Source organism: Tenrec ecaudatus, chromosome 9 (assembly GCF_050624435.1).
Source record: "Tenrec ecaudatus isolate mTenEca1 chromosome 9, mTenEca1.hap1, whole genome shotgun sequence".
Taxonomy (NCBI): Eukaryota; Metazoa; Chordata; class Mammalia; order Afrosoricida; family Tenrecidae; genus Tenrec; species Tenrec ecaudatus.
The window spans coordinates 68411144-68433060 of NC_134538.1; the positions used below are offsets into that span (position 1 = coordinate 68411144).

Consider the following 21917-nt stretch of genomic DNA (forward strand, 5'->3'; position numbering starts at 1 on the left):
TGTTGACTGTTTCAAACCTCTGAGGGAATGGTGGAAAGGATTCATGGCTTTGAAACACTGTCATTTAACAAGGTAATTTTCAGTGGGGCATTAGGGGTTGTGAAACATATAATAAAACAAAAAGGGTGGCTTATAATAGGAAGAAAGAAAAGAATTATATTTCTGCCATCTAACCAAACAGGATAAATAAAAAGCAAGTGCAGAGAGAGAGGGAGAAAGGAGGGGGCCGGGGGAGAGAACAAGGCTGGCTTTTGAAGGGTTTTATCATATCAAGAGCAGAGCCAAGCTTTCATAACGCTGACATTTCTCATCCTGACAATCCTAAACAAGTGGAAAGGATGAGATCGCAGATATCATCTTTCATCACATTCCCCAGCTTAAGAACCAACATGACAGCTCCTCTCCCCTTTACACTGTTAATTACTAAATAAAATACTACTCTCTGTCAGCATTAGATTATTGCAGATAGCAACCACCTACATTGCTCCATTGTCTCCCGCGCCACCCCCTCACCCGCCTCAGAAACCATGATACCTTCCATGAACTCTTTAGAAAATAAATTAGGCTTGTCTCACCATATTGTAGATATTTGAAATAGAATCAATGTAATCAATGTGGTCAATTCACATTATTGTCAGCCTAAATTTGTCAGTGATCGATTAGCATTTCCTTGACTGTGTTTGTTCCCTGAGGTCTGGAACACTTGAGATTTGGGGCCCCGGGGGTGGGGGGGGAACAGAGGGGGAACCCAGCATTCTCAGATTTCCCCCAATGTCTCCCCTTTAGTGCTAAGCAAGAACGCGTGGCTGGCTTTTTCTGATTCAGTGAGTTGAGCAGGGTAGGGTAAGACAGGGACGATTTTGCTTTAGCTCTTGCCATTTATAAGTAAACTTATTATATGAAGTCATGAGCCTGGGTTAAACATGCTAGTCCCTTATTTTCACTTTATGAAAAGGTTGAATACTCACCCTCTCTCATCGAAAGGAGGGGTGTGATTTATGCCTTTGAAACGCCCAATGTCTGTGAGTCTACCGCTCATATGAGATATTTTTTCTCTTCAAGGTAAGGTTAATAACCTGCTTTAGGTTTAGAACCCACTCACTCTCCTTATGATAAACCAAACATGAGTATTTATGCATCAGGGAATATCTGGGTGGACTGAAGAAAGGATGCTCCTCGCCGTCTTTATTTGTGAGGGGTCAAACTGAATCCCGAATCTCATGGAAGAGCTGAAGTGCAGCCGCTAAGTTCAAGTGCACTTAAATCTTTAAGATGTTCAATCGGGCTGATGTGTGCAAAGCATGTACTGGCAGATGGTATATATTCACTGACCATTAAGCTCTTCTTCCTTAAATTACTTTTCCGTAACCTCATCCATGGCTAGGGTGCCAACTACTGCCTCTCGGTGACTTGAGCTTGTACAATTCAGGAGTTTGTCATTCAAACGCTCATTTGATTTTGCATCTTGCAAAACACTTTGCGCTTTCTGGGATGCAGCTGTAGCCCACATATATATGTGCATGACATGGTTAAACAGTCAAGCACCAGTGAGGCAGAGAGCAGACAGCTTTTAATCACAGCTGCAGCCACTGGGGGGTCTATTTGAAAATGTGTCATGAGCAGTAACCGCCAAGCACAGTCTTAGAAGTGAGCGGGGAGTGCCTCCTTCAAGCAGTATGCAGTTTGAGAGGCTTCTCTTCCTGCTGCCGAAAGCTATGGCAGCCTATAAAATTCTTTCTGCCACAGAGTGAAGAATGAAAGCACTTTCCAATATGCACCTACGTTGGGGCTTTGCTAGAAATGCAAGAGAGCTGCCATTTTGGAGCGTTCAAGGATCTGTGCAGCCGCAAATAGGAGCAGCAATAGGAGTGCCAGTGAAAATTAAAGTGAAGATCTCTTCTTACATGCATGTCTAAAAATGTTACTACTATAGTCATAACATTGAGACGTCTCTGTAATTCATCTATAAGCCCAGGAGACGAAAGTGACTGGGCCAATATGGAGCGGCAATGAGTGAATACAAAAGGGCAGTAGATGTGTCAATGAGGATGCTTGCAAAAACCATCTGAGCAGCCAAAGAACAATAGCAGTTAAACATAAGCAGGAGGATTTTCCATTAGCAAAATCTCAACCCAAATTTTCATGATGTTCTACATTAAAAGGAAGGACAATTAAGGTTGGAAAACACAGTGAACATTTAAAGCTCTTTTAGGAGTAGTTAAAGAAATCATCTTATTAAGTGCCATCTATTCAGATACATCTAATGTTAACCGAACTACACAGGCATTAGTCCCATTTTACAGATAAAGAACTGAGGCTCAGAGAAGCTACGTGGCGCCCTCCAAAGCCACGAGCTAATAAGTGGTGAAGCTGTGTTGCGTACCCTAAGCAGATACATCTCCAGAGAACAGGGTCTAAACAGACACTGGATGGGGAGAACAGAAGCTTAGAAAATTAGTAGCAAGTAGAGTACCGAGCATTTGAATTTTGCCACAGTGCTCAGACTTGGCTAACAGGTTCCCAAGGAGATCCTAGAGAAGGGCAAACCATTTAAAAACTCAGCTGTTTACTTGAAAGGTTAGAGGTTCAAGGGCATCCTTGACAACCTACTTCTGAAAACTCCGTGCTTGAAACCCTATTGTTTTACTCTGACAGATGTGGAGTCGCCATGGGTGGCAATGGATTTGCTGGCAACTGGGCTTTTGTTTCGATATTGTGACTTTTTCTCAAACCTTTCTGTGTGCTATATCATTCTTCTTCCCTTATATTGAAGGAATCAAGTCCCTCCCGGTTTGACATTGCTTAGCTGAAATCTATAGGGCAGCAAACTATAGTGAACAGTATATGGATCATGTCAAATTCCTGGATTAACATTTAAGTCTGAACACTAAATAAACTTGGCCAGCGCTAAACGACTCTTCCCACTGGAGAGGGAAATAGTTAGGGTAAAAATGTGTATATATATATATATATATATATATATATATATATATATATATATATATATATATATATATATATATATATATATCAGTCTTTCCTAAAGTGCATTTGAGAGACCAGAAGCACACCAAGGTGGAAAAGACAAAGGAGAAGAAAACCAGGAAAGAAACTGACTTAACTATATTGAACTTAGCAGTTCTCAAAATTGTCTCATCGTTTTTATTATAACCCTTATTAAATTGTCTAATAGATCAACTGCTTCTTTGAACTCATTTTAGATTATCTGTAAATTACAGCTCTAATTTTTACCAATTTTATCATAAGCTAGAAGATTACAGGAAGCAGACTTTTATGTACTGCTGCTCATATTCTAATGACTCTTACCTAATTAACACTCGTATGCTTTATTTAGAAGCCCTCATACCGTGGTGGTTACACGTTGGACTGCGAACTGCAAGGTCGGCAATTTGAAAACTCAAAGGTGGGGCTATCAGCTCCTGTAATAGTTAGTCTCAAAAACTCACAGGCAGCAGTCTGCCCTGTCCTGTGGGGATGCTGGGAGTCAGAATGGTCTCAAGGGCAGAATGTTTGTTTATTTAATTTGCTAGACTTTATTTTGGCAATTATAAAATTTTCTCCTTTCATGCAGAAGGCCAGGGTTGAAGAGTTTTATTCCCAACCAATGAACCTCAAGTGTGGCCACCACTTGTCTCCTAATGGAGACTGTTAGCTATTAGGAGGCCTGGTGGTGATGGTGGGTCAATAGCAGACGGCTAACTGCAAAGTGGATGGTTCAAATCCATCAGCCGCTCCAATGGAGAACAGGGAGGTGGCTGCTTCCATAGAGACTCAAAGTCTCCAAAACTCTACCCAGCGTCTATCAGTTGGAATAAATTGCATGACAGTGGGTTTGGGTTTTGACTGGGATGATACTAAGCAGTGTTCAGTGAACCTTGCATACTAAGACAGTCTATGACAGTGGCTCTCAACCTGTGGGTCGCCACCCCTTTGGGGAGCTAATGACCCTTCCACAGAGCTCGCCCAATTCATAACAAAATCAAAATTACAATTTTGAAGTAGCAACAAAAATAATTTTATGGTTGGGGAGTCACCACCGCAGAAGGAACTATATTAAAGGGCCGCAGCATGAGGAAGGTTGACAACCACTGGAAGAAAAGTCTTGTGATTTCTTTTTAAAAATCTGCCTGTGGCTCACAGTGGTTCAACCCATGGGGTGGCCTGAGTCAGGCGCCAACTCAATGGTAGCTATCAACAATACCATCAGTCTATTACTACATAGAAATGGCGTTTAGTTAGTAATACACTGATGTTTTCCCTGTTATCCTTTAATATCATTTTTAATAGAAAAGTCTCTGTTCTTTTGTAAATGGGGAAGTTTTATATTTCAATTTATTATTTTCTGAAATAATTTTATTGGGGGGGCTCTTACAGCTCTTGTAACATTCCATACATCAATTGTATCAAACCTATTTGTACATATGTTGTCATCATCATTTTCTAAGCATTTAATTTCTATTTGAGCACTTGGTATCAGCTCTTCTTTTTACCCTCCCTCCCACTCTTATGAACCCTTGATAAATGATAAATTATTATTGTTTGCATATCTTACTCCACCGTCTCCCTATTGTTTCATATCAACCACTGTCTCCCTTCATCCACTTTCTCTTGTTCATTCCTGGAGGGGGAGGGGTGTGAATAAGATAATACATTGTTCAGTTCCCCTTTCTTCCCCTACACTCCCCACCTTCACCCTATCCATGCTTAAATGGGAAAGTTTTATTATAAAATCTTTATTTGAACAGTAAATATGAAACCCTTGGTCAAGGAAGATAATTCAACTTGGATTTGAACCAGACTGCTAAAAATAATAGGAGATAAACAAAGATATAATTTAGCTACAGCTCTTCAATAATTTAACCAACAGAGGTTTTTGTATGCACATTCGTCTTCATCCCATAGTCAGGGGAACTAATGCTACTGAGGTCATTAACTCAGTAAAGCATCCATGTCCAGGTGCAGCCACTCAGTGGAAATACCTAGCCACTCTACACTGAACTTGAACTGGGGCCAGCATAAGAGGGAGTGCCCAAAATATAACAGATCTCTTTTCAGAGCTATATATTTAATTATTTTATTTTTTACAAAATAACCTTATCACCTTCAAAGTACACTACACTTAACACACATTTGTCAAATCTGTGATTCCATTCTTGGAAACATTTTCAACCTCAGCTGTTAGGATGACTGACAGCACTGCCTCATTTTTTTTCTTCACCTCTTCTGTGTGGTCAAATTGTTGTCCTTTCATGTCCCTCTGCATTTGTGGAAACAAAAAGAAGTCTCACAGAGAGAGGTCAGGTGAGTAAAGTGCACGGGGAAGGAGACGCATGGTTTTTTGCCCAAAACTGGTGCACTTAGATGACTGTGTGAGCAGATGCGTTGTCGTGGTGGCAAAACTAGTCCCCCGTCTGCCACAAGCCAGACCCTTTTGATCACACACTGCTATCCAATCTTTCCAGAGCCTCTTAAGTAGAGAGCTTGATTAACAGCCTGACCTGGTGGAATGAACTCCAAATGCACTAGCCCTCTTCACATAAGAAAAAAAAGCCTCGGGGTTTTTTGGGGGGTGCCCCCCTCATATTTGTACAAACATACAAACACTTAGGAACCAGGCAATCAGAGAGGCTTGAAGAAAATGCAAAGGCGAGAGGCAGGCTCCAAACTCCAAGGAAACTATTGGTTTTGTTGTGGAGCACCAGTGTGGCCAAGCTACACACAACAGAGCTACTCCTAGAAATCCAGTCAAACAAATGATCTTAATTATCACTGCCACATTTCAATTTAAAGTATGAACAAATTATGCTCAGCAAATTTAAGACACAGACACACCACTGTACTTAGTATTTAGCTTCTCCCATTGCGAAGAAGTAAAAATCAAAACTGCTAGTGATTAAGAGAGGGAAAAAATCTAGATCTTCGTGGGATTGGGGGAAAGAGACTTTAAGTGTGAACTTTTTTACTATCATCATGAATAAAACCATTTTTTGGTTCTTTGACCAATTGCTGAATATTACTAAGTAGTCTATTGCTAAATATGAAATTTAATGTACTAAGTAATGTTTCCCACAAAAGCTAGAAAGATTTTCTAATTGTCACTACTCAATATTTTCTTCTATAATTTCTGAAAAGGAATGCTACTGCACTTTTAGAAAGATCATCTTTTTAATTTTTCTGTTGATGAAAATATACATATTTATTTTGAAATTATATGTTTTTGAAGTATATATATTTAATTTTTGAAAATGTGAAGATCAAAAAATAATAACAAAAGCACCATAAAGTTACCCACCATTGATTCTTTCACTTGTCACCTTTGGGCAGCAAACAAAAATTGTTTTGAGAAGAGTAGAAAATCTCATGTGTCTAGTAAATATTCACCAGGCAGAAATTTGCATAATAATGAACTTAATGACAGAGCTTAAGCATACATACGTAAATAAAAAAATATTGCAACTAGAATTTCAAATCAACTATGCATTGATTTGTTGCAAATATTGCATGTTTAAACAAATCACTGCAATCAGGCAAGTCTTTTTCTTTCAGTAATACGTGTGTTTTGGTTTTAGTCTCATTAGGGTACCTTTAAAAAAAATCCAAACAAAACAATGACCCTTGAGGAGATCTCTAGGGATAATTAAATTCAAGGCAGAGAGGTCAGCTCAGGTTATGACCAGAGTTTTTTGGAATTCCAAAGGGATCATCTTTGTCAATTTTCTCAATGGACACAGGATGATCATGGGGAATTATTATAAAGAACTTTAATAAAATTGAAAAATGCATTGGTGGGAATAAGACCAAATTATTGTGCCAAGGAATTTTCCCCATCTTGACAATGCACCTGTTCATTGCCCAAGCGGAGAAAGGGCTGTCTTGGAGGAACTCCTTTGGAATACCTTACCTATCTACCCGACAGTCAAACGTGTCACTGGTCAGACAGAAATACATTCACAAGTGCATGCACCTATAAATCAATCCACCCATATTGGAGAAGTACACAAAGCTGAGTCCAAGGGTTGTAAATAACAAAAGTCAAAGAAGTGAATGGTGCTGCTGCTGGCGGCACCATGTCAGTTCCAAGCCATAGAAACCCTACACACAACAGAGCGAAACAATGCCTGAGCCTGAGCCGTCCTCATAACGGTTCCTATTGTTGAGCCCCTCATTGTAGCCATGGTGCCAATCCATCTTCTTGTCCCTCGACTTTACCAAACATGATGTCCTTCAACATGACAAGGTTCAAAGTATGGAAGATGAAGTCCTGCTGTCTTTGCCCCTAAGGAACACTCTGGCCATACTCTTTACCAGAGATGTTTCCCCTTTTATCAGTGCATGGTATTTGACTGCTCTATTCCAGTACCACCATTCAAATACATTGATTCTTCTTCAGTCTTTCTTCATTCAAATTTATGTACCAACCACCTAAGCTAGTGATGAAGAAATCGAAGACTTCTACCAAAGTCTGCTTTCAAAAATTGATTAAACATGCATGAAAGATACATTGATCAATATTGGCAATTGGCAATTAGAATGCAAAAGTTGTAAACAAAGAGGAAGAAATAGTAGTTGGAAAATATGGATGTGGAGATAGAAATGAAGTTGGAGAGCACATGATAGAATTTTACAAAACCGACGACTTGTTTATAGCAAATACCTTTTTCAACAACACAAAGGTGACTACGCACACGGACTTCTCCAGATGGATGACACAGAAATCAAATCGACTATATCTGTAGCAAGCTCAGTATCAGCAAATACCACAGGCCAGGGACTGACTGTGGAACAGACCATCAATTGCCCATAGGTAAGTTTGGGTTAAAGCTGAAGAAAATTAAAACAAGTCCATGAGAGTCAAAATACAACCCCGAGTCTACCACTTCGGAATTTTGAGACTATCTCAAGAACAGATTTGATGTATTGAACACTAACGACAGAAGCTTGATGAGCTTGGGGGAAACACCAAGAATAGCATTCATGAAGAAAGCGAAAGGTCACTAAGAAGAAAGGAAATATCAAAGCGGATGTCAGAAGAGACTCTAAACTTGCTCTGAATTATAGAATCGATACAGCAAGTGGACGAAATGATGGCGTTAAAGAGCTGAATAGGAATTGTCCAGGGGCAGCTCTAGAAGACAGAGTAATATGTTATAATGAACTGTGCAAAGACCTAGAAACCAAAAGGGAAGAACACGTTCAGCATATCTGAAAGTGAAAGAACTCGAGAAAAAAGTCAAGCCTTGAGTTGCAATATTAAAAGGTTCTACACTCGACATGCTGAAGGACACTGGAAGCATCAAAAGAAGATGGAAAGGAAATACTATCAGCGCTTAAATCGTGTACACCCAGTATGCAGAAGGCCGCAGATGGCAGTAGAAGCCCCAAATCCATTTGTAGGGTCCCTACGGGAATTCAGTCTCCTTTAAGTCCTCTCTGAGATTAGTGCAGGGGGGTGAGTAGCCTTACCATCAGGCAGAGTGAGTGGAAATTTGATGATGGCAAACTTAGTTAGGTTAAAAACGTAATATTTTATCATTTGGTCTCCCTTTTGACCTATCTTAAAATTGCTTCAGTTTTCAATATTTTCTACTTCCTTTTGATTTGTGACGTTCTACGTGTTGTCTAGTCATTGTGGTTGGTTTATATTTGTTTGTTTGTTTGTTTGATTCCCATCTGTGCTTTGTATTATTTGTGTCTATGAAATCCAGGAGCGGTAGATCTCTAGAGACAGCATCTGGTTGGTAATTATCTAGGTGCATAGTGGGGAAGGATAGGAACAAATGTGGGACTAACAGCTAGCACAAGAAGAAAATGTTCTGAAATTGATTGTGGTAGTGATTGCACAAATCTTCCTAATATGATTGAACAAGCTTTGTGCAGCGGCAATATTGTAGCCAATGACGTCTAGCCGAGGTGCGCTCATTGCTAATTGAAAAGCTAATATGACTGAACAATTGAATTACATGATATGTGAACTAAATGCCAATATTATTTTTAAGTGCATATGCCTAGATGGAGAATCTGACAAGAAACAATACCTTCACTTTTTATATCGTTGATTAATGATGGGTTCTATGATTACATAGCAATACTTTTTGATGTACTGTTGTAAGTACTCTTTATTATCCTACAATAGATTTTCAATGAAGAATACTGGTCACAATCTGGACATTTTTCTTCAACTCAACATGCCCACGTACTATTTTCCATCTGTCAATGGCAATGGGTTTACTACCTACCGCGAAGGTGGCTGAACACTTTTTGAAAGAATAAGAGGTGTTTTCTAGGAACATCTAGCAGGGCATTCACAATTCAAACAAATACTAGGTTTTAGATAAATGACCGAAGAGCTTGCAGGAGACTTACTGGTCATTCCCTGATATAGCACAATTTACCTGCAAGCCTATGAATGAATCATTATCTCTGCCATCCGGGAAATCCTTCCAAAGCATCGGCACACGTGCTGTGATGAATCGTTCCTGACGTGCATGCTGCCATTACTTGGGGCTGTTGCTGCTGGCCAACACATCTAGGCCCCCACCTAGAGACCTTAGTGGATGGGTAGTGATCCTCACAGGAACACATGCCCTGGGCTCCTCTCCCTCGGACTGGGTGGTGGGTTCTACCTGCACTTTTCCGAGAACAGCGCAGGTGCTTAACCATTGAACCCGAAGCGCTCCTTTCAAGGTGTGTTACACTCTCTTGAAATGACCGAGAAGTAGGGCTTCCTCAAGCTTGCAGAGAGATTGAATCCACTCTCTGGAGATTATTAATAGCATGCAGTTAATGAGTATCTCTGTGGGTGGCAGCATTTGGTCTGAGCCTCTTGGGGATATAACCAACCTTCACTCATCTCTAACCATTGATGGCTACCATTAAATACCAAAATTAACCTCAGAGTCGTGCGTACAAATCTCAGATGATTTCATTTGCATCAGAGGGATGATGACTCACAGTTCCGTGTGCCCTGTCTTAGAGATAGGCACGGCCCTTACAGGGTGAAATGGGTCTTGAGCTCCTGTTCAGAGGATATCCTGGACAAATGACACCATTTGTTGCCCCCACAATCCTCAACACTTTGTGAGGAAGAGCTATTAAGCTAAGATGAAGATCCAGAACCATCTGAAAAGGTAGAAATAATACTGAAAAATATCGGATTGGCTTTGTTCTCAGCGAAGGTATTTCATTTGCCAATGATATGTGATATGTGATATCTAGGGCACAGTTTCAGAGCCTGGTTTTTGTTTTCCTTGTTTAATCTCAGAAAAGTGTACAATTTCTCCCTGGCCAATTACCTCCCAACATCCTTATCCATCTTGGAGTCCCATCATTAATTATGCTTTGGCTCTAGAAATGACTACAACTTAAGATTCACGCATACGATGTAGCTGTTTTTAGGACTAAACATGCAAATAAACAAGCAAAAGAGCCCATCAACATGAACCTATGGATTGAGGTAACAACCCACCTAAGAGGAATCTCTCAGCTCTGGGTTTTACAAAGCATCGAGTGTCTGACAGACAAACCTCATCTAGACCGTCGCCTTGAACCTCAATAGCTGCTTTGTCCCCAAGAGGTTAAAATGACTGTCCGAGCGATGCTTCATGTATACTTATCTGGGAAGAAAAGGAGACACGGGTATTGACAACCTAATAGCACCATCAATTCAATTTCTGCTGCCTTTGTGAAAGAGCATCAATAAGAGTTCAATCTAGGCTCGTCTAGATCTGCTCTTTGGGTAATGGGGTTATACAGCAGTATTGACACAGCATGCACACACCCTAGATTCAAACATTCTTCATCATCTGGTAGCTTCAAGCAGGTTTCAGGATTTAATCAGAGTACATTCAAATTTTAAAATTTGAATATATAGTTGCTAAGGCGTGCCAAAGAGAAAATATTTAGGTTTTGCTTTCTAGTCTTTTGAGTAGCGTAGCAAAGACACTTAATACTTGCTTGTACATATCCCACATGGGTAATCTTTGGCAAAAGGAGCTGGGACAACAAGTTCACAGGATGGGAAGGCCCGATCTTTCATCCCCGGAAGTCCCAGGACCTGTAAGGAGGTGCTTACCAGGTCTTCCCAGCAACAGGCGTCAGAGAGTCAAAGTGCCCACTCCTATTGTTCAGAATTATTGTTTTGACTCTTATCTATTCAAATAGAGTCTTTGGTGGATTTGAAGATTACATACAGGGGAATTTCCAAAAGTTCATGGGAAAATGAGATTAAAAGAGAATGCGATTTCCCCACAAAGTTTTTGAAGACCCCTTGTCTTTGCAATGCATCACCAATCCAAACCAAGCCAGGAACCCTCGATTGAATTCCACTTATAGAACAGAGTAGAGCTGCCCCCAGTACAGTTTCCAGGGCTGAAATTGCTACAGAAGCAGGTCTTTTCTCCTGCAGAGGCACTGGGGGTTCCAACCACTGATCCATTGGCTAGCAACTGAGTGCTTTAACTACTGTGCCACCAGGTCTCCTGCCAGTTGCAATGAAATCATGAAAGATTTTCGATTGATTAATCATTGCCTTTTCCAAAACTGCTAAGGTATTGGCAGACATCGCTCAGAATTCCCAATACACAGCATTGTGTCTAAAATTATAAAACAACAACAACAAAAAACTGCCTGTTGTCAAGTCAATGCTGACTCATATGACCCCCAGTGGGTTTCTGAGACTGTGACTGTTTATGGGAATAGAAAGCCCAGTTTTTCTCCCAAGGAGCTGCTGGTAGTTCTGAACTGCCTACCGTGAGGATCATAACCACCATGTTGGAATTGAATGACTGAAAGGTAGGGAAGGAAAAAGAGAGAGAGGTAAAGAGGGCGAAAACAAGAAGGAAAGAAGGCAGAGGGGAAGGTAGGGAGGAAGGAGGAAGAAAAGTTATGGTGAAAGTTGGTCCTTGCTTGATATGTTTAATATTTCTTAAACATATGTTAACCATGTATGGACGTACATGATGTGAAAGCAAGAGTCCCTCTGGCTATCTAACCTGTGTTCTCAAACACTCTACCCCAAATTCAATAGCAGTGAGTCAAGTTTCACACGTGACCCTGCTGTGTGCCGCAGTAGAAATGTGTCCCATAGGCTTTCCAGCGGCTAATTTTTCACAAGTAGATCTCCAGGCCTTTATTCCAAGACACCTCTGGGTAGACTCCAGCCTTTATTTTCACAGTGAGTAGCCAACCACATTAACTCTTGAACCAACCAGGGACCCACAAACCACACACTGCCCTATAGTTTGCTTCTGGAAGTGGAAGTGTGTTTGGTTTGTGTAGTTGTACTATTTTGCTGTACAAGAGAACAAAATGTAAGAATTTAATAGCAACACTGAAAAACTAACAAACCCACGGCTGTATTTGAATCCATGAAGATATACTAGGTGGTCCACTAGACAAGTTCAACACACAAAAGCATCAGGGCCTGGAGCTGAGAGTAGCCCCAGACTGGGGACCTCTGATAGTGTCCCTTGCCAGCCTGGAAGAATCTCCATCTCACTAGGGGAAATGGAAATAAATGTAGTTTGTGGAGCTGTATTATTTTGCTTTACCAAAGGACAAAATGCAAGAATGTTGTAGCAACACTGAAAATAGTGTCATCTAGCAGCTAGAACTGTAATCTTATTGCCAATATTCTGATTGTGTCATTTTCCTCAGAGGACAAAGAGTCTCTTAAATAAATATCACATTAAATGTGTAGACAGACCTCATTCTAGCCTGCCTTTCTAAATGACCACCGATGTTCGGGGGGGGGGGGGGGGGAGAAAAACTTTTTTGTTCCAAAGGGACCCAGCTCCATTTAGTGTCATATTTCCACTGTAAACAGAAAATCCACCCTGCCCCCTGCTGACAGACCAGTATTTCTGAAAATTCCGTTTGAAATTTTACTGTTTCTGCAGGACCTTCTAAATTGGGTTCACACACCCAGCTTGCTGCACCAGGACCTCCACTGTCAGAGCCTGCTCTGGCCTCCCTGGGGCTGTTGAACAGTCCCAGAGATGTGCTTCCCAAATTTTTCTAATTCCTCTAAATTGATGAAGATGATTTTCAGGCAGGAGGTGACAGAGTATCTGGGGACTGAGTTCAACTCACTTCCTTGCTCCGCCCCCACCTACCCCGCTATGGTTAAGGGTGGGACGCTGAGGCCTGAGAGCTGGGTTGCCCTTCTACTCACTGGGTGGTCTGAGCAAGGGACAGAAATCACTCTGAGCCTCGATTGTCCTTTGAGGAAAATGGGGGGAATAATAGTATAGGTCTCATGTGTCGATTCAACAAATAATTCACAAATAGTGCTCTTAGCAGGCCTTTGATGTTAATCGTTGCTCTCATTCTGACTCGAAGCCGCTATGTGTATGCAGAGAAGAACTTCAAGGCTCTGATAAAACCGCATGCAGAAGGCTAGGCCTGTATGCCAGTGCACCTCTGTGTCCAAACGACCACGTCGTAGGCTAGTAGTCGAGTGATTAGCTATATGCGCCACCCAGGGTGCCCTCGAACAGGAGCTGATAAGGCCAAACCACCAGTTTGTGAGTGAGCAAACAACCCCTTAAGCATTGTGCCACCTGAGCCTTCTGCAGTAATAATAACAGCTCTCAATATTGCTTGTTCCATGCTCTGTGTCTGCAATTCCCCTGAAAAAGTGTCAGCGTGTTACTGTGAAAAAAAAAATCCTCAGATTTTCAGAAATTCAAGAGCCACCTTCCCACCTTCCACCTCCCATCTCCACCAAAAACATATATAAAACAAAAATCAGTAACTACTGACACATAGAAGGGATCGGCCTTCGAATTGTCCGAAACATCAGCGCAATGCTTGACCTATAATCAGCCCTCACTTGATTGGGTTGTATTGGAAACCAAACCTCAAATCTCTACCTAAGAAACAAAAAGAATAAGAAAATTCCAAGAAGAGATGGGATTTAAGAACAAATATTTTGAAGTCTTTTGAGGAATTTGATATTCACATCTGAAGGCCTTATCGCTTAAACATATAACTACATATGTTTAAACATAAACATTTAAGCAAACAAATAACTATGTTTAAACATAGACATATAACACAGAGAGAGAGAAAATCCTGCTTCCATAGACTTCACTCTGAGGGTTTCTGAGATTGTAAATCTTTACAGGAGCAGACAGCCTGCTCTTTCTGCCGAAGATGTAGACTATGTTGAATTTTATCCCTTCATTAAAACAGTATCTGGCTTTTAATTTTACAAGGTTCCTGCATCCATGTTCTCTGAAAGAACCATTCTATTTCTGGTTAAAAGGCCATTTTGTAATTGATTTCAGTAATATGTGTTTTCCTTTCTCCACTCACAAACTGCACTCTCCACACCGGATCACTAATGACGTGGGTTGCTATGTTGCTCCTTCCTGTACTTAAGTAGCAACCTGGGCAGCTTTCTCAGGGCCAATAGCAGCTCCCCTGGAGTTTTCTGAGCATTTGTTGCCTTGTGCCTGTAGGGCCTCTGCCCAGCCCCAGCTGCTCCCTGCCCCTCCCTCTCCTGTAATCCACTCTCCTTCAATATTCCAAGGGTGACCCTTGACTGTCCTTTGAATGCCACTCCAATTCAAAAGGCTCTGAGCTTTTAAGAAGAGCAGAGATAACATAATTCCAAGGAGATGGGGGTGGGGAGAGAGGGAGACTGTGATTGGAAAGATTAGCTAAATCTTCTCATTCCTGGGGATTCAGGCTCTCACAAAAAACATGAACTGGGAGGTTTGCTTTTTTGTTTTGTTTTGTTTTGTTTTAAATGAGCTCTTCCCACCCTGCCCCAAGCTCATTCACTCGATTAATTTATTAGTTGATATTTAAAATACTTTGTGTATTCGTTCCCCGCTCATACTGTAAAATGAAACATCCCTAAATGTTTAGGCACCTCTCTGGCCTTTGAAATCGAGGTCAATTTTAAAACAAGGTCAGTCTTTATTAATATCTATCCTGTCTTCTTTAGTTTGCATGAATTGGGTCTTAGCTCTGATTCAGGGCCTGCTTAAATGAAACTGGTTCAATTCAGCAAATACTTATTGACAGTTCATCATGTGCAAAGTGTTGTGCTAGAGAACTATGGGGAATGGAAAGATCAAGAAATGTTTGTGACCATCAACACTTTCACCATCTACTAGTCGTCAATAAAGGCAAGAGAAAACGAGGTTCAGACTCTGGAGTGTGCCAAACGTACTTTCCTTCACAATTACAGCATTTTCTTAGGACCCTTTATCTTTCTTTTCTGTAAACAAAGTAGTTGGAGTTTTCCCCTGTGGATAAAAGGAGTCCTTAGGGGACTTCCAGAAGCTTGGTGGTGATGCTGCAGTGGGGACAGCACTTGACTGCTAACCAAAGGGTTATGACAGCCCTTTTGGGTAATACTTTAATTTACAGCCTTAGCAACCTGACAAGGCAGTCTTACTCTGACTTAGAGTCACCGCGAGTTGCAATCAGCTGGGAGAGCATGGGTTTCATTTCGGTACTTACCATGTGGAATTGGTATGTACACTCACAAACACAGGCCCTTTCTGTGAAGCAGTGTGCTGATATATTTATATTTATGCTCTCCCCAGTGATCTTCACTTGTGGTCTTCTAGGCTTACTTCCTTATTTAAAGTAGTCATACTGAAACTGCTGATCGTTCGACTCATGCTGGTCTAAGGTGTCACTCCAACCATCTGCAGAATCACTGGTAAAGACGGGCTCCACTAATAAATGGAACTGAGGAGACAGACTGCTGTTTGTCACTGAATATCTTTTCCAGTATATGTGCTGCTGAAATAAGCACGTCACTGAATATCGTTAACGACTCACTTGTTCAATAACCGTAAGCACCTGTAGTCATCAGTGTGGCTAATGTGTTCAGAACAGGAGACTGACCTACTTTCCTAGATCATTAAAGTGACATCACCCCTGCTCCTTATGTTAGTCTGGGCAGACTGGATAAACAAATGCATAGACACTCATATGTGTACGAAAGAGTTTTATAGAAAGTGTAATTATACATTCAGAAAGCATCCTAATCCAGTCCATTCCAAGCCCATAAGTCTGATACCAATTATAAAGTCCTCCTCAGATTCAGCAAACACATGCAATGACGCTGGATGCAGGATGATCGCAGGCCAGTGGGTAGAAAGTCTTTGGATTCAGTGGCATTGTGAGCATCTCGGCGCTGGCAGGGATCCCCACATGGCTGTTCCAGCACCCAGGGCTTCATCAAGGTAGGTCCATGTGGCTTTTCCTCAGGGATGTCTCACAGGGAGTCAGCCTTGTCAGTAGAGTCTTCAAGGGAGTCAGCATAGAGAGAAATGTCTCCCACCTCCAAGGAGGAAAATACAGGAGTTCCCAGAATTCTCAGAAGGCCAGTCCCACACAGAGGCCTCATTGGTTATATCTTCATTGACAGGCCAGACTCCACTCCTTCACTCGTAATCCTCTCAGTAATTATGTAACTACCACAGTTAACTATGGTTGCTTGCATGTTACTGTGATGCTGGAGGTGTGCTACCTGTATTTGAAAGACCAGCTAGGTCACCAATGGTGAACAGGCATCAGTGGCGTTTTGGAACTAAGAACAAACTAGGAAGACTGGGAAGAAGAAGAAGAAGCAATCACTGCTAAAAATTAGTCACTAAAAGGTGTATAAATCAGGAAAACTAGAAAAGAATTAAAGCATTGGAAGTATGATGTTGGCAAAGAACATTGAAATGACCACAGACTGCCAGATGAACAAAGAAGACAATGACGTCTGTCTCGGAGGAAATACACCATGAGTGATCCTGAGAAGGAAGGATGGTGAGACTTTGTCTCATGTACTTTGGCCAAGTTATCAAACGAGGCCAGTCGCTGGGAAAGGACATCATGCTTGGTACAGTAGAGGGCAGTGTAAAAGAGGACGAGCCGCAATGAGATTGACTTATGCAGTGTTGCAGCAACGAGCTCAAACATAACAAAGTGACGATGGTGCACGGCTTCATTCTGTTGTACATAAGATCCTACTGTCAGAGTCAATTCAGTAGCATCTAAGAACAGCAACAAGATGCAACCATTTAAAAAAAGAAAATCATTAACACCACTGTTTCTATTGAGCAGATTCCAATGTAGGGCAACTCCATGTTCTCATAGGACTCCTAGTTTTCAATAGATGATTTTTAGAATTAGATTTTTGAATCTTTCTTCTGACACACCTCAGTGTGAACTCAAACCTCCAACCTTTTGGTTAACTGTGAGCATATTAACCATGCACTAACAAGGGGCTCCACAATAATAGGTGACGCTTTCATCAACAAAGAAGGTCCCATCTATCCGCAGCCCACCGCTGTAATTGCTTTGTCAATAAAAGCTTCATCCACCGCTAATACAAAAAGCATTTCTCCCAGAATTCCAGTTTTGCATGTCCATTTTTAATCCAAACAGTGCACGTTAATCATGTCTCTGTGAATGGCTGGAGACAAGTTCTCTCAGTAATAGATTTGTCTTTTAATCTCATTAGAGTGATATCAGGAGGGTAAAAGGAATTTTTTTTCTATGCCTTGTGGGGGAAAATGCGATCAGGACTAATATCAAAATTTTAAGAAAACTTAACTGGATATTGTCCCGAATCATTGAGTCTAAGCAAGTTTACTGGAACGCTTCCCCACATAGAGTAGCAGTTTTTAGATGGATCAAGCATTTTAAATAAGCTCAGAAAGACCTCAAAGGTATCCCACGAGAATAAAGATGGTCAACCTTGACCAGTGAAGAAACAGTGGCTGAAACCTAGAAACTCGTGAAAGAAGACTGTAGAATTATCACTGAAAGCAATAGCTACTGAAGTTTCTACAGGGACTTCAATTTTGACTGATGACCTGAGTCTAGAAATTGACTTGATGGTGCCCAAAATCACTATGCAAAGATGAATTGAGTCAAGGAGCTGATCTTTCCATCTCTTAAGCAAGGTCAAAACAAATAAAAATAATTTTGTGGAATAAATCATAACCAGGGAGTCTTGATGTTATCACTATGATTCAGAAAGTACAACAGTGAGAAGAGTGACTACTCTGGGGGAACTACTGGCCCAGTGACATTTGAGACAGAGAGGTAAGATTAGAAGGTTATGGAAACTGTGTGATTTCACATGTGCAATCTTGGTAGAATTTTGTGAAGGACATGGGGAAATCATATGAGTTTAATATGAAGAAATATTAAATAAATTTTAAAATCATTGGTGAGAAAAATATCAGGAAAATTGTAGAGGAATTTTTATCCACCATGACAACGCATCTGCCTATTCTTTGAAGGTAGCAAAGGCGATTCTATGAGAATTTTGCTGGAAAACCTTACCCTGTCCACCCAGCAACCATGATCCTGCCCATTCAAACTTCATTTTGTTGGCAAAACTCAAAGAATATTTAGAAAGAATATGATTTAAGGCCCTCAAAGATGCCAAAGCTGTCATTTTGATGTGCTGTGAATTGAAGACCATGGAATTCTTTGGAAAAGGGTAAGAAAAGTGGAAACACGTTGAGAATGTGTAGACCGAGATGGAGGCTGTGTTGAGGAACAATAGCTTCAGGATTTTGTATTTCTGTTTGATAAAAATTTCTGTGCTTTCTGTAGCAATATTTTAATGTGCTCTTATAGATTGAATAAAGATTATTTAAATTCAATGCCCAATAAATATAATTTTAACTCAATATCCACTGGTAAATGCCAGAGTTCATCCAATGACACTAATGTACCAATGCTCCACCTCCACCCCCACTGAAAAAGGCTCAATCTACCTGTAATGAAAAATCTTCTTTTCTGCTAATTTTTAGGCTTCTGAAATACTTCTCCGGTTGCTTTTTGCTTGAAACGTTTTCAAAAAGATAGGTAGCAGAGTTCTCCCACTTTCTCACACACTGGAATCTAAGGGCTCACCCCTTCCTCCATGCCCACAAACAAATGGCTCCTTTCAGAAACCCTTTTGGATCAATGCCCCGACTCCCAGGCTTGCCCTGCCTTGAAGTTTCTGAAGGGGGCTGCTAAGGGGGTGCCTTCATAAGCCAAACCAACTCTAATCAAACCTTCAGAATTATGTATTTGCTTAAAGCACTAAGAATTTTTTAATTAACAAAATCATAACAATAAATTTACATTAACACTGAAATAACAAAACAGGAAATGAATCCCCAAGTTTTTTATGTTAAAAAGATATATTGGTCAGTTAGATTCAGCAACTGATACTTAATCCAAAATATAAATTAGAGTGACATTTCAGAACTGACTGGAGGATGAATTGCTTTGATGGTGTACAAAGATTACTGTTGTTTGGTTGGTTTTTCCTTCTCATTTAACTTTGGTGTTGGGATTGTTTTCAATGATACAGATTCCCTTCGTCAATGAGTGTGTATTGAATGAGTACTCTATGCCATGCATGGAACATGACAGACCAAGCCTGTGCCCTCATGCTGCTAAAACTATAGTGAGAAGACTGGTGATAGCACAATGAACAATCAAATGAACGCCCCGAGTTTGGGTAGTGATGGATGATAGGAACAGCAAGTGCGATTGAGGGGGATGAGAGAGATATGCAGCATATTCCACAGAGAAGGGGACTTTGGAGGGAAAGCCACAGAGGCAGTGTGGCCTGTGAGCCTCACAAGAGGATTTGATTAAAAAAATTCCTGCATGTTATAAAGAGTTTTCACTTGTTTCATAACCAAAAGATTGGCAGCTCAGACCCCTCCAATTCTGCTTGGCCACAATATGGGGTCACCAGGATGTCACACAGTTTACTGTGCCAGAAATGATGTTTAAGAGAATGGCTTTGCATTCATTGTCCAAAGGGACAGTTCAAGATCTACCTTGAAGTAGAATGCTGTTTATGAGAAGATTATATATCTCCATTTAAAGGAAATCCATTCAGAACAATTATTATTCAAATTTATGCACCAGCCATAAATGAAGAAAATTTAGGTATTCTACCAACATCTTTAACTGAACATTGAGCAATCATGCGAGAAAGATACAGTGATCGTTATTGGTGATTGGAATGCAAAATTTGGTAATAAAGAAGGCAGAGTAGTTGGAAAAATATGGAAATGACAATAGAAACAAAGCTGAAGATCACATGATTGAATTTTGTAAAACAAATTACTTTTTCATAGCAAATACCCCTTTCCACCAATACAAATATATACAGATATAATACACAAAAATCAATTTTACATAACTGTAGGAAGAGATGATGGAGAAGCTCAATATCAGTAGCTAAAACCAGGCCGACTGTGGAACAAAATCTCAATTGACCATATGTAAGTTCAAGATAAAGATGAAGAAATGTAAAGCAAGTCCTCCACCAGATCCAAAACGCAACCTAGAATCTACGACTTGTAAATTTTGGGAACATCTCAAGAAGAGGTTTGTTGCATGGAACACTAATGACAAAATACCTGATGAACAGTGGGAGAACATCAAGAACATCGTTCATGAAGAAAGTAAAAGGTCACTGAAAATATAGGAAAGAGAAAATATCAAGGTGAATGTCTAAAACTTCCTCTTAATTGTGGAGTAGCTGAGGTAAATGGAAGAAATGACTAAGTTGACAAGTTGAACAGAAATTTTCAAAGGGTAGCTCAAGAACACAGAGTATAATATAATGAAATGTGAAAATATCTAGAGTTAGGAAGTCAAAAAGGAAGGTTACACTCAGCATATTTTGAGCTGAAGAACTAAAGATACAATTCTAGTTTCTAGTTGTTATCTTAAAAGATTCTGTTGGCAAATATTGAATGATATAGGAAACATAAAAAGAAGATGGAAATAGTCACTGTACTGTAAAGAATGAGTTGGCATTCAACCATTTCAAGAAATAGTATATGAGCAAGAACCAATGTACTGAAGGAAGAAGTTCAAGTGGCACTGAAACATTATCCATAAACAAGGCTCCAAAAATTTATGGCTAACCGATAGAAATATTTTGACAAACTCATGAAGCACTGGAAGCACTCACTGGTCTACACCAAGAAATTTGGAAGACAGATATTTAGCCAACTGACTAGAAGAGATTCATATTTATATCCATTTCAAAGAAAGGTGATCCATAAGAAGGTTCACGCTATAGAACAATATCACTGGTATCACATACAAGTGCCGTTTTGCTGAAGTTCATCCAACAATGGTTGCAGCAGGACATTGATAGGGAGCTGCCAGCGGTTCAGGCTGGATTCAGAAAAGGACTCGGAATAAGGGATTTCATTGCTTCATCAGATGGATCTTGGCTAAAAGCAGAGAAGACCAGAAAGTTGTTTACTTGTGTTTCACTGACTGTCAAGGCATCAGAAAAGGTGAATCATTAAAAGACTATGAATATCCGAGGGAATAATAGGAATTCAAGAACACATAATTTTGCTCATTCAGAATTTATGCATGGATCAAGAGGTAGTTGGAAAAACAGAATAAGGGAATACTGCACAGTTTAAAATCAGGAAAAGTGTGTGCCATGGCTCTATCCTCTCACCACATACCAAGCAAATCATCAGAGAAGCTGGCTTACCTTTACAAACACACACACACACACACACACACACACACAATCAGCAGGATTAGAGGCTCATTAACAACCTGTAAAATGCAGAAGACACAACCTTGCTTGCTGAAAGTGAGGACTTGAAACAACTTGCTGATGAAGATCACGGATTGCAGCCTTCAGTGTGGATTACAACTCAATGTAAAGACCAATAGCCTCACAACTAGACCAACAGGTCACATCATGAAAAAAAGGAGAAACGACTGAAGTTGACAAAATGGCGCACTGCCTAAGGTAAATCTGCTATACAAGGACTCGTAGAGCACTGAAAAGCAAAGATGTTACCTTGAAGACTAAGGTGGGTCTGAATCAATCCATGGCATTTTCAATTGCCTCATGGACGTGTGAAAGTTGGACA

The 21917-nt window shown here is 40.4% G+C and overlaps 1 protein-coding gene and 1 non-coding gene across 4 annotated transcripts in view; one reads left to right on the top strand and one right to left on the bottom strand.

Moving 5' to 3' along the window:
* The window catches only part of POU6F2 (POU class 6 homeobox 2), a 618450-nt gene that overhangs the window by 485720 nt on the left and 110813 nt on the right, over positions 1-21917 (bottom strand). For 2 of the 3 annotated variants that reach the window (XM_075557540.1, XM_075557539.1), the window contains exon 1: positions 7980-7997. The exons of the other annotated variant lie outside the window; for it this stretch is intronic. In XM_075557540.1, the coding sequence (XP_075413655.1) occupies positions 7980-7997 (18 nt within the window). Of the gene's footprint in view, positions 1-7979; positions 7998-21917 lie in introns of those variants that run through there. 3 annotated transcript variants of the gene reach the window in all.
* On the top strand, positions 8887-9027 carry LOC142457465 (U4 spliceosomal RNA). Its single transcript, XR_012786194.1, has one exon. It is a non-coding gene; the product is annotated as a U4 spliceosomal RNA (small nuclear RNA).